Source organism: Herpailurus yagouaroundi, unplaced genomic scaffold (assembly GCF_014898765.1).
Source record: "Herpailurus yagouaroundi ecotype Mexico unplaced genomic scaffold, PumYag 163, whole genome shotgun sequence".
Taxonomy (NCBI): Eukaryota; Metazoa; Chordata; class Mammalia; order Carnivora; family Felidae; genus Herpailurus; species Herpailurus yagouaroundi.
Genome location: NW_024412404.1, coordinates 67,069,337 through 67,082,293, shown reverse-complemented (window position 1 = coordinate 67,082,293; position 12,957 = coordinate 67,069,337). Strand labels below are relative to the sequence as shown.

Genomic DNA, 12,957 nt, shown 5'->3' with positions numbered 1-12,957 from the left:
CGGAACGGGCCGGGGCCGTAGCCAGAGCCACAGCAAACTCCACCTGACTGTTAAGGAAGTAGGGTTGTCAAGGATCCTCACATGTGACAGCATCGGGGCCTTTCCACGGGGGCAGCCCTGAAAGATCCGGCCACCGTCGCCCTGGGCCGACACCACGAGCCTCTACACACCCAGAGCTGCGCTGTCCTGGGACTGGGGTCATGTCCTCCCTCCTTGCCAGGGCCCGGGAGGCTGCCGTCCTCCCCCTGGACCAAGGGGCCTGGCCGTGCACTGTGCGTCCGGGCTGGGCCCCACCTCTAGACAGCCCCCAGCTGGCCCGTCCCTCGAGCCAGGACCTTTCCCAGACCCACCCTGGTCTGCTGGGCACAGGCGCCTTGGGCCTCCACCCTCCACCTCTGTTCCACCCTCCTCCCAGCCCCACTGTGGGCACCTTGTCCGAAAACGTCCCCAGATCACCCGTTCCCAACCAAGGCTGCCCCCAACCCCCCAGGCTGGACACCACACTCGGCCGCACCCTTGCACCAGCCACACCAGCTCACGTTCATGTTGTACTTTGGACGTATCTGCACATCTGGGCCTGGGGTGGGGGGGGGGGGGTCTCTGGGCCGTTTGATGACTGTGAGCGCGACATTCGCCCGAGAGACGGTGGGCGCTCCAAATGCTGCTGTCCACAGACACATGCACGGTTCCTGTCCCCAGGGCCGCAAGGGAGCTTTGCCAGGCAGGGACACAGATCTCTTCAGATCAAATCCTCATGTGAATTGGTGGCAACATTTTATTTGTTTCCTCATGAATAAATAGGTGGGATTTTTGCCATGTGTTCACTGTACCCTTTAACGGTTTGGGCATAAGCCCAACAAAAATCCCCGCGGGTTTTTTGTTTATTTGTTTTTAATCTAGGGAAACTGATTTTGAGGTTTTTGTGGGAGTTTGAAAAACTCCCAAGAAGAGTCAAGTCTGTCTGGAAGAAGAACGAGGAGAGGAGACTCGCCCTCCAGACGTCACCACGGTTACCAAGCTGGGTCAGCTCACGCACGACGGGCTGGAGGGGTCGGAGGGGAGCCATCAGATGGCCCCTGCCCCGGGGGACACGCGCTGCCTGACAGAGGTGACCCTTACAACACGCATGCACACACACACACGCACACAGATGCACACGTGCACACACGTACACACACACGCATGTGCACCCACGCGCACACATGAGCTTGGGGCAAGGACTTTCGCACAAAAGGCAAACCATAAGGTTTCAAAAAGATAAAGCTTCGTGGCTTCAGAATAAAAGCATTTCTCAAACAAGACCCAACAAGCACGGGCCCCACAGGAAAGGACGGACACATTAGAAAACCTGAAACCTTTAGATCAGGAGACGCTGCCCCTCAGCGCATGGCCCGTGGGGAGAGGCGCTTGCTGTCTTAGAGTTTTCAGACCAGCTTGTCCACGCCTGCAGGAGAGCGGCCGGATTCCGACAGGCGCGGCTGTGACCTTTAAGTTAATTCGGGGAGAACTGGATCTTAGCAATACTGAGTGAGTTTCCTGAGCCTGGGCAGGAAGGTCTGTGTATCTACATCTCCCTCCGTGTTGTTCAGCTGTGTTTTGTGGTTTCGGGTGCAGGTCCCACACATCTTTTGTTAAACTTATTCCCACGTATCTTATTCTCTTTATGCCCTTGTGGGGGGATGTTTTTCAAACTTCATTCTGGACAGGTTGTCTGTCGAGCCTGAAAATACAACTGATCTTGGCAGATAGATCTTGATCCTGAAAACCTGCTGAACTCTTTCAATGGTTCTAGTGGTTTTATGGTGAATCCCCTAGGGTTCCCTACGGTCACGGCACCTGCAAGAAAGATGTTTTAATTCTTCCTTTCCGGCCCCATGTCTTCAGTTTCATTCCTTGGCCTTATCGCCCTGACTCAACTTCCTCAGTGGGGGGGGGGGGACAAAAGGTCAAGAAAAGTCCCCCTCGCGACACAGACTCTCTTCCAGTCCACCTTTCAGCCAGCCCCACGAGGCCCCCTGGCACTCAAGGACGCCCTCCGGCGGGAGAGGGCACAAGAAGACGCTCTCAGAGCCGATTTTCATCACCACCTCAGAGAAATGAGGGGCCTTCCGTCTCCGAGGATGCGGGAAGGCTACGGAGAAGGAACGTGCTGGAGAATTCAGTGTATGGAGGCAGAAATAAAAGCCTGAGCAGGAAAATTAGGACACGGAGTTGAGGACATCTCCCAGAAATCAGAGCCAACGCCAGGCCAGAGGGGAGAACGGGAAACCTGGGGCGCCAGCTCAAAGGCCCAGTGCCGTGCTGACGGGACGTCCGGAAGGAAGACGGTAGGGGAGACAATCACATGAAATTTCCCAAGCCAGTGACTGAGTTTCCAGTTAGAAAAGCTCCCGACCATGTGGTGTGGTGGGTGAACAAATACACCAGGTGCATCACCACCAGGGTACAGGGCACAGGGCTCAGGGCACAGGACACAGGGTACAGGGCTCAGGGCGCAGGGTGAAGGCTCAGGGTGCAGGGTGAACCCCGCAGGGCACAGGGTGCAGGGTTCAGGGTGCAAGGCTCAGGGCTCAGGGCGCAAGACACAGGGCTCAGGGCACAGGGCATAGGGCACAGGGCTCAGGGCACAGGGCTCAGGGTGCAGGGCTCAGGGTGTAGGGCGAACCCTGCAGGGCTGAGGGCGCAGGGTAGAGGGTTCAGGGCATGGGGCCCAGGGCTCAGGGCTCAGGGCACAGGGCATAGGGCAAAGGGTACAGGGCTCAGGGCTCAGGGGCAGCAGGGGGTGAAACGGGGCCACGGGAAGATCAGGAACCAGAATGTTTTCCAACTTCCTCAGGCAACGCTGGAAGTTAAAAGACAATGCAGAAATACCTTCAAATTCCCAATGGAAGGTTTTTCCAACCTATAATTCCCTTCCCAGTTAGAGCATCGAGTGTGAGGGTAGAATAAAACTTTCATACACACAGGGTCTTACAACATTGATCTCCACCCTCTCTGTTTCCAGGAAGCTATTGGAGAATGTGTTCCTCCGAAATAAGAAAGTACGTTGACCAAGAAAGAGGAAGGGGGCGCCTGGGTGGCTCAGTCGGTTAAGTGTCTGACTTCAGCTCAGGTCATGATCTCGCAGTTTGTGAGTTCGGGCCCCGCGTCGGGCTGTGTGCTGACAGCTCAGAGCCTGGAGCCTGCTTCGGATTCTGTGTCTTCCTCTCTCTCTGCCCCTCCCCTCCACTCATGCTCTGTGTCTCTCTCTCTCTCTCTCTCTCTCTCTCTCTCTCTCAAAAATAAATAAACATAAATAAAATTTTGGCTTCTTTTTTTTCCAAAAAAAGAAAAGAGGAAGATGTGGGAGGAATCTAGCCCAGGAGAGAGGAGGGGCTCCCAGGATGACGGCAGAGGAGGGTGGGGCTGGCAGCAGGGGCAGCCGGCAGGCAGAGGTCTCCAGAAGGGGTGTCTCAGAAACCAGGTCAATGGGTGGACTGATCATTCATTGTTCACCGTGCTCACAGCAGAGGCGCATTTTACTGGAAATCCCGGGGTGAATTAGGAATAGGCACTTAGAAAGTTAATTCCGGGAAAACAAAAGTACGTATAACAAAGGTAATAGAACCAGGGGTCACTGTGGGTCTTTCGTGAGTAACGCTAACACAGAAACAGTCATGCAAACGGTGATTCACTTAAGCCAAGGTAAAGCTCCAAGTGTCCCACGGGACCCTCTCTTATCCCCAAATTACCCCCAGGAGGATGGCCCATGCTCCCCCCTCCCGACTGTGCTGAGTTGGCTGTGGCAGGGCCCTCCAGGGGTCCGGAGGTCCCGTGGTCGCCGCCCACCCCTTCTCCAGGGCCCCAGCAAGCCCCTGCTGTGGTCACCACCCCCGGCTCTCCCCTGACACTGCCCACGCCATTGTGAATTGGCCCACAACAGGAGCTGGCCAGGACAATCGAGGCAGAGGCGGGAGCACAGTGGAAACTGAGGTTTCAAGGAGTACACGTTTAAGCATGTTTTTGAGAAGCTGGCACAGACTCCAGAAGAATCGGCTAGAAGCACTGCCCGTAGCTGCCTCCGGGGCATCCACGCTAGGGGTGAGGGACCCACAGGGACCCGCAAGGGACCTGCTAGTTTTGTTACAGGTCCTGAGCTAAGGAGATGGGGCCACTGGCCTGTGCACAGTGAATCCCATGGAGGTGAGCAGGGTCTACCTGGAACTGGGCATCGGGTACTAACCGCCCTGCCCCTCCTTCCTTGAGCAGCCTGGGCACTGGCTTCGTTCCTCTCTGGGGCAGAAGAGGAGCCGAGGGGCCATCCTGTCACGTGAGGAACCCCCCCACTGCTCAGAGGTGGTATTTTGGCCAGGTCCTCGGTGGCTCAAGGAGGTGCCGACACATGGCTTAGAGTCGTCTGGGGGGTACCTGGAACAGGGGACACTCTGGGAAAGGAGGGGGCCCTCCAGGTTGGGAGAGTTCAGGGCCCCCACGTGCACAACATGGCAGCACTGTGTGTGGTTCAAAAGTCTGTGCTCACCTCAGGGCCACGGGTCCGGACAAGAGCCACGCCCCATCTGGGAAGCGGTACAGCCTGGGGGCAGCGTCTGGACATTAGAGCCCCCCAAAGTAGGGAGAGGTGCCCCGGGTGCACAGCTGTGCCGGCTGGAAAGATTGCTGATCCCATGAAGGGGACCCCCAGGGTCCTCCGTGGGATGGGCGGCAAAGCCAGCTGGGTCCTGGCAAAGCCCCTGACAGGTGACCCAGGGCTCGATGCTCGAGCGGTGTTCCCCCAAAAGCACGGAGGAGGTCCAGGTTCCCGGGGGAGGGAGGGGGGGGTCAGGCACAACCCCTCACAAACCCTGACCATTCTCTTCAACTTCTTAGCTCTGGGTCTCTGACAACATGGAGTCTACGGGTGCCGGCCACGGCCAGCCGGTCCCTGGAGCCATTCAGACGCCCCAGAGGCAGCTGCCAGCATTTGGCCCTTCCGACCGGACGAGACGCGCTTGCTACGGCCCAGACGGAGAGGATGCTTTCCCAGGTAGTGCACAGGCATCGATGCCAGGACGGCCTTGGAGGCCCAGGACCTCGCCCCGGGGGCTTCTGGTCTCACCCCTCTGGATCCAGTGAGCTCCCACGCCCCACATCCCCCCACGCCCAGCAGGGCCCGCCAGCAGCCCCCAGCCCCCCGCCCCACGCCCCACACCCCGCCAGCAGCCCCCACCCCGCGACCCCGCAGCACGTACCAGCCTGCGGATCTCCCGCTCACACTCCTTCTTGATGCGGGAGATCTCCTCCTGGTGGAGGTGATAGACGCTCCTGATTTCCGCGGCCTTGATCTTGTCGGCCTGGATCACGATGGTCAGCGCCTCCTCCACCTGCCTCTTGGCCCCCTTGAGCTCAGAGATCTCCTGCTGCATTTTGATCTTCTCCACCTCGAACCCCTTCTTGGCCTCCTCCTTGGCCTCAGACAGCAGCACGGTCTTGACCTTGTCGGGGGCGCCGTCGCGGAGCGCGTGCAGCAGGGCCTGCAGCCGCTGGTTCTCGTTGTCCTTGATCTTGATGACCCTGAGCAGCTCGGCCTCGTGCTGCCGCAGCAGCACCTCCCGCACGGCCTGGAGCTCCTTCGTCTTTTCCTCGTGCAGCTTCGTCTTCAGCTCGGTGAGCAGGACGGCGCTCTTGTGCTGCTCGTGCTCCCGCACCTGCCTCAGCTCCTGGTTCTTCTCCCTCTCCACCCTGCTCACCTGAAACACAAGACCGCGGAGGCGTGTTGCTGCGGAGCCCGCCTCTGCCGCCGCGGGCCCCGGGGGCCGGGCGGGCGTGGGGACCTCCGGGGTTCTTTCCTGCCAGGCCGGGAGCCGTCTTCCCTTCCAGAATGTCTCCTTGACGTGCGGACTGGAGGCCGAGTCAAGCCTTGCCCGCGGGCGGTGGGACCACGCACCCGTGGGCGTCCGCAGGGGCGGGAGGCTGGAAACACTGTGAGCCTGGAGGGTGAGGTCACAGACACGTGGGCGCACACAGATGTGCTCTGTCGTCTCCCCCGTGGCCAGGCCCAGCCGTGCAGGGGGCCCAGCGGCCGCCTCTCCGGTGAACCACCGGGAAGAGGGCGCGGGAGGCCCCTCGGGTACGACCCTCCAGCCCCATGACAAGGGTGTCACGCTCACCTTCTGTGACGGTCTTGGCCAACGGGGAGGCCCACCCAGGCTGCCGCACTCTGTCTAGATGACGCGTAACGTCTAGATTTTTGGAATCACTTGGATTTTTTTTTACCGAATCTTTTGTTTTTATCTAGAACTTCACCCTTGGCTCAATGACCACACCACCCACGTGTGGTACAAAGTTGGTGCTCAGAACCTAACACGGGATGAAACAGAGGCTAAGCTGCCCTGGGTCCAGCCTGCCCCTCCCACCCCACCTCCACTCTGCATCCCCATCCACAGCACCTCATGTGGGGCCACGGTCCTTGGCTGCCGTCCCCCCAAGCCATCCAACCCCATCTGACCCTCGGCCCTGCCCGAGTGCCTGCAAATCTTGCCTGCAGTCTCCAGCCCTGCCTCTGCACGCTGACCCCACCGTTCACGCCCCTGCACAAAAAGTGCCTTATTCATCCCTGTCCCTGGGACAGAGTGTCCCTCCTGCAGGGCAAGTGTCCCCGGACGGCCTGGACCCCCCCGGTGCTGGAGGAAATTTCAGCCCCGGAGCCCTGTCTGAGCCGTCCAGGCCCCTGACACTGGCACAGGGGGGCGGAGCGAGCCCCTGGCCAGCTCTCTGGGTTTCCTCCAAAGAACGGGGTGGCTGTTGGAGCTTAGCGCACACGGGTATTTACTCCTTTTCCATCCAACGTGAACTGCCCTTTTTTTCCAGTTTAAGTTGAACTGAGGACACATGGAAAAGCAGATTTTGGGTAGCGGTTCTCAGTCGCGGGGGCAGGGCGGTGCGATCAGTAATCTGCACTCTCGAGGGCGCCCACTCCGGGGCGGTGTCGGCACACGTGGGAGGCTGCCACGGCCCCCACTGTGCGGCGCGGACGCCGAGGGCCGGGTGCCGGAGGTCCCGCGCCTGGACGTGGTGGAGCCGGAACGGCCTCCTGGACGGAACCAGCAGAGAAAAGAACAAGAATCTGCACTCAGAGCAGGTGCTGGGCGGAGCTGGGAGGGCGGGCGGAGGACAGAGTACCAGAAATGTTCAGGGTTTAGGGCCGACCACCGTCGAAGCCGTCTGGGGGAAAACGGGGCCCTCCCGTCCGGTGCCCGTGACCGCCCCGGGACGGTCTGCCAGCGCCCGAAGGGCCTGCTGAACACCCAGACCCGCACGGAGCGCCCTGCCCTGCGTGCCTCAGAATGCGAGCGGTCGGCTCACAGGGAGCAAACGGGGCCGGGGTCCCTTCAGCGCCTGCGTGCCCGCCACGGCCGCTGCGGAACCGGCCGCTGAAGACAGAGGAACAAACAGATCGGGGCGCTCCCAGGAGACGCTTCTGCGCCCCGGGACTGTCTGTGGCCTCGCTCGCCTGCGGTTCTGGGCTCCCACCTCTGCCGTCCGCCCGCCCCCCCCCCACCCCCCGTCTGTCTCCCGCAGCGGGCTTCCTCTGAAGCTCCCTCCACGCGCAGCCTGCGAATTCCTCCCCATTCGGCATCTGAGTCTCCCCTACCGGAGATGCGGGATGGCGGGGAGGCGCGTGGCCCCGAGCACGCGGGTGGGGGAGAGGTGGCTGACGGAAAGCTGGCGACAGCCTCACGGCAGCCTCGCAGCGGCCACAGGAGCGGGTCACAGCACCGGACACAGTGAGCAAAGTGGCCGGCACCCTGAGCCCCGGGGGCCCTTCGTGACTCAGGCCTGTTTCAGGAACCCACGACAGCTTTATAGTGCGTTGCTGAGAAGGTTATTCCACCAGTGAAGCACGTAGAGACGTTTCCCCGAGATCCACAGTTGTCCCCCGACGGGCCGCAGCCTCCCAGGACCTCATTAAAGTCTGCCTGACGTGGTCACGCGCTGTGGGCGGCTCAGCGGCAGGGCTGGTGGCTGGGGCTCTCGACCAGCGGGGCTGCGGCTTTGCCTTTTCAGAGTCCCGGGGCTGAGCGGTTTCTGCATCTGGGGTGGCTGGTCCCCCCGACGCTGCGGGACGCCCGCTGGATCCTTTGCTTCAAGGGGCCCAGTTTTCAAGGGACCACGTCGGCCTCAGAAGGGATTTAAACACAGTTGACGATTTCAACCGTTGCCGGCCTCACCCTTACTGGCGCCCCGAGCACCCCGTGTGCGGCCAGTGAGAGGCGGCCCCGAGCCCTTCGGACGCCCCGTGACCCCGGTTGTCTCCTGTCCACCAGGCCGAGTGTCCCGGGCCCGCGTGCTCACCTCCTGCCCACGACCGTCCGCCAGTCGCCCTGATTTCTTGCGATGGGAAATGGTATTCCAGTCACGGCCCGGGCCCTGGGCGGCTCCCTGCTCCGGGCTGGTCTCCGTGGCAGGCCTTCCCGGTGGACCCCGTTCACGTGGTAAAACGCCCTGAAGTTCCCACGCGGTTTCCAACTCAAACGCGGGGCTTCTCTCCCAGTTCCTGGCGGCTTCGGCGCCTCCGCTCCCTCGCGCTGAATCTGGTTGCCAAGGAAACCAGGGATGGCGGGAGAACATCCCATAATCACTCCTTCACTTGGTCCGCGGGAGGCGTGCGGTCGGGCGAACACAGTGGCTGTGAGGTTCACACTCTGCCCGCCCGCCGTGATGACGAGAGCGCCTGTTCCCCCACGCCTCCCGCTCCCTCCCAGTCTGTCACGGCCGTGCCGTGGCTGCGTGGTGGGTTCGTGGCCGTGACGGTCCCGCCCTGTTCTCTGGGCTCTGCATCTTTTCCTTGAGGAATCCCAGGATGTCTCCTCATTTTCCCACTGCTCTGCCCCGACAAGACCCGCCGGCCACGGAGCACACGTGGCCTCGCCATCCTCAAGTTTAATTCAGAGAGAAACCGTGTTCAGTGCTGCCCGAAGTCCTCGAAGAAACCTTGGAGCTGGGGGTGGGGGTGGACACTGACGAGACCTCCGCGTCCCACACGGGGCCGAGCCAGCCTTTCCCAGAGGTGGGGGTGCCGGCACAGGAGGACCCCGCCCGGCCTGCCATCCCGGCGGCTCGGACCTGCCCTGGAAACAGAGGGCGCACACTGCCTACAGGCGCGCCGTTGCCTCGCTGGTGGGCGCGACCGTCTCCCCTCCCGGGTCAAGACCGGCTTCACGCTCAGGCCAGACCTCAGCCCCACGAGGATGGCCCACTCGTGGCCCGTGACCAGCACAGGCCCGGCAGAGAGCAGGTGCTCACAGGACGGGCGCTCCCCTGAAGGGTCGGTATGGAGCCGGCCGGGCGTCGGGACACAGTCTCCCGCCAACAACCTCCTGAGCAGAATGGAGGTGCACCTAGAGTCTCAGCTGGAGAAGCGTAGGCAGGCGACCAAGGTGTGTGTTAGGAGCGGAGTTCGTGTGATTGGCTTAAACCGCAGAGAAAAGGCACGGCTCCAATACGCAGCAGCACGGCCTCGGGCCGGCAGGTGGGGTCCTGCGCTCAGGCCACCGTGCTGGGCAGGCCCCACGGGCACCGGCCACGCCACCAACAGTCCTCCGTCTCCTGACAGGGGCTTTGGGATCCTGCTCCACACCCGTTTACGGGTGGAAGCTGCTGTAATCCTTTCTGATGCCACGAACGTTCGTGGCTCTCAAGTACTGCTTAACGAATTTGTTCAGAGGTCGACGGAATTTTAAGTTAAATGGATCAACAGTCCCACTGGGACACTGCCTCGTTGCTTGTGGGCCACGCGGAAAGGACTTTTTTGTCTACGGTCTTATTTCCAGGAAATAGTCTGCGGTTCCCTCAGATATGGGGTGCTGAGGACTCGGCCGTCTGCACGAGGACCCACAGGGGAGCAGGGCCCGCCTCACATGTGCCACGGCTACATGGCCCACTTCCTGGCTGGGGCACAGTCAGGCCTTGCTTTGAATGACTGAATGCACCCCCCTTATGTTCCACGCGGGTTGCCTGTGGCCTTTCCCCATGTTAGGCCAGTTTCCGGAACATTCTGTCTTAGTCTTTGTTCTTTCAAGCTATTAGCTTTATGAAGAAGGCACTTTTTCTCTGGCTCGTTATTTTGTTCCTACCATGTTTCTGTCTCCAAAGTCCCATGTGGCTCTATTTCCAGTGAGATTTATGTCCACGTCTCGCCTGTCGAGGAGAAGTCTGAAGCTCCCCTGCGGCCCCTCAGGCACCGTGGCGGGGACTGGGTTCCAGGCCTGTAGCAGCGAATGACTGTCTCCCACAGGAGGTGTGGACACAATTAGGATTTGGGGATTTGGCGGTTAAGTCCTGCCGTCGACTCCCACACCTTCCGTGGACAGAGCTGATGCCACCACTCCCCGTGGACCCAGCCCCGCGCCGTGGGCTGCCTCTGCTCCAGCCTCCTGCCCTTATTCCGTGCCCTTCCCTGCCTGGCCTCCTGCTATGTCCCCTCCTCATCACAAACGGGCAGGACACTTGGTATTTCTAGACCCCCCCCCCCCCCACCTCACTGGGTTTGGAAAGACTGCAACCTTCACTGCTTTAGTATAACAAACACCCTGACCTTGTGACCGGGACACTGCACACGCCGAGTCTGAGGCTAAGTTCATGGTCTCCTAGTAGGTCCTGATCTGCTTCAGGACCCCTCCGCCCTCCCAGGTGTCCTGGTCCAGACAATATGGCCACCTGCGCGGCCCCCATGGCCTGAACTCTGGACCGCCTTTCCTGCCGCTGCATCAGGTGAGCCCTGCCCAGAGCGAGCCACCCTCAGACCCACCTTTACTGGTCATTCTGGTCTCTGTCTAAAACCACATCTTCTGAGAGGCCCTCCCCGATTTCCAGGTGGGGTGACTACACCCCAGGTGCCTGCCAGCCTGGCTTCCTCTGGCCCGGCCGCCTTCCTGTTCCTTGGTGTCTCCCTCACTGGGACATGACGGCTCCCGTGAGGCCTTCCCTTTGAGCTCCTCTCCCTGCAGAGCTGGCTCCCTCCTTCCAGAAGGTTCTTCTCCAGAGATGGTCCCGCTTCAATCTCCCGACAGAGGGCGGGCAGGAGGACAGTCCTGCTTCCATTTGAGTCATTTTATTCTTTACTGTCAAGTCTCCGTTCACACAAGCAGCCTTCGGTGACAAATTAACCGCTGGCCCGAGACCCAGAGTGCTCTGCTCTGGCGGCGACATTTACTGGCATCTTTCCAGGCTTCCAGCGACTTTCTCCACCGTGACAGCTGCAATCTGCAAAACGAGATGTTTCTCCTCCAGAATTTTGCTGCGCTGGGAACTCCTGGTGAGGGGTGGGCGCTGTGCGCAGGTGGGGTCGGTGCCTCCACGGCCTCTGTGAGACTCCCGCCGCCCAGGCAGGCTTGTGGAAGAGGACAGGGTCCTGTGGCCGTCCCCGGACTTCCACCGTGAGTCCAGAATCAAGCCCTCCTCCCTGGGTGCTTCCAGAACATCTGGAACATGCCGAAAACCAGACAGAAGGTGCCAGTCCCGCCTTCTGGGTCTGGTTATGCAAACCTGTCCCGTGGGTGCACCAGGGACACTAACTGTGGCACGTGTAAAGATTTCAGGATTGATGAGGATGAGGCTATTGACGGCTGTGATCACCGGACTGTGTTTTCCACCCCCCGCTTCACGACGACCGAGGTGCGTGGTTCGCGGCCCACACGTAGCGTTTTTGCAGCGAGGCTCCTCTCGATGGGCTGAGCGGACAGACCGGCCGGAGGCACCTTCTGAGGATCCGAAGGGATCCTGAGTTACTGAACTGGCTGCTGGGGGTACGGGGGAGCGCAGGCGGGAACTGGAAAGAGGCGTGAGGAATGTGTCACCCACCGGACCTGCGTGGGGTGGGGCAGGTGTGGGCGCCCGTGTGATCCCTGGAAACGTGCACACGGCCGGACCCAGCAAACCCACCTGCGAGAGCTTATTCTGCAAGCACCCTCACACGTGCACACAGGGTGCTCCCTGCACGGCGCCCCGTCAGCCGAAAATCAGAAGCAGCCAGGATGTGTGGGCCAAACATCGGGCACCGGATCGCGAAGGGGTGCTGGAGCCGCTCCGGAGCCGCACGCGGGACCCCCAGGAGCCTGTGTGCGGTGAAGAGAGAGGACCCGGGGGCGGCACTCTGCCGTCATCTCTGCGTTAGGAAGGGGCCCCGGACGTGCGGCGAGGAGCCTGTAACACGAGGCCTCCGGAGCGGGCACCGGGGCCGTTTCGTCCGTTCCTTCCGAATCTTGTACCAACATAAATGGTGGCAGGGCCCCAGCCCCAGGGCCCTTGCCCGGCAGCGAGAGGGCATGATCTCTGACCCCGCCGGCCTGGGGTGCTGACAAGCGAGGGGGCGGCCCCCTCCCGCTCCCCTGGGCTGTGGGGATGGGTGGGTTTTGGTAAAACCACACAGGAAGACCATGCCGTGGCAACGGGCACGGAGTCGGTACCGCTCGGCGATTTCCGCGTGGTGCTTCTGCGCATTGGACGAGGAGCACTTTCACCCAGTGAGACGAGGGCCTTGCTGTCCGCGTCCCATCAGACAACCCGTGAGCGGTGTCTGAGGCAGGGTCCTGGGCCTCCAGACGTCTGCACCTTGGCCCTGACTCCACCCACGCCGTGCGCCCGCGCCTCTCGGTGCCGCCCCTGCTGACCTGGCGACTGCCTGACCCCGAGCCGTGCTGACGTCGATGCCGCCGGGCTCCCCCGTGGGCTCCGGCTCTCCTGTGGGCCCACAGAGGACGTCTCGCCACGGGAGCGGCCACGTGGTCGCTGTGACCGCAGCCAATGGCATCGGAGCGGCAAGCTCATCCTGGGCCCCTCGAGCTGTCCCTCCCTGGCACCGAAGGTGCTGCTACTGTCCCCTTGGTGCAGAGCAGGGACCTGAGGCAGAGGGTAAGCGCCTGGCGTGGGCCACACACTCTCCCTGTAAAGAGTCTGGTGGGAAGTCACGCAGGCTTCGTG

The 12,957-nt window shown here is 61.4% G+C and overlaps 1 protein-coding gene and 1 long non-coding RNA gene across 26 annotated transcripts in view; both read right to left on the bottom strand.

The window, feature by feature from the left end:
• Nucleotides 1–12,957, bottom strand: part of JAKMIP3 (Janus kinase and microtubule interacting protein 3) — an 88,629-nt gene that overhangs the window by 51,989 nt on the left and 23,683 nt on the right. For all 25 annotated transcript variants that reach the window (XM_040486819.1, XM_040486814.1, XM_040486812.1 and 22 more), the window contains exon 3: nucleotides 5,229–5,726. In XM_040486819.1, the coding sequence (XP_040342753.1) occupies nucleotides 5,229–5,726 (498 nt within the window). The remainder of the gene's footprint in view (nucleotides 1–5,228; nucleotides 5,727–12,957) is intronic.
• Nucleotides 3,297–4,796, bottom strand: LOC121037411 (uncharacterized). Its single transcript, XR_005793767.1, has 2 exons — nucleotides 4,520–4,796; nucleotides 3,297–3,521 (listed from the first exon to the last, which is right to left on the bottom strand). It is a non-coding gene; the product is annotated as an uncharacterized LOC121037411 (long non-coding RNA).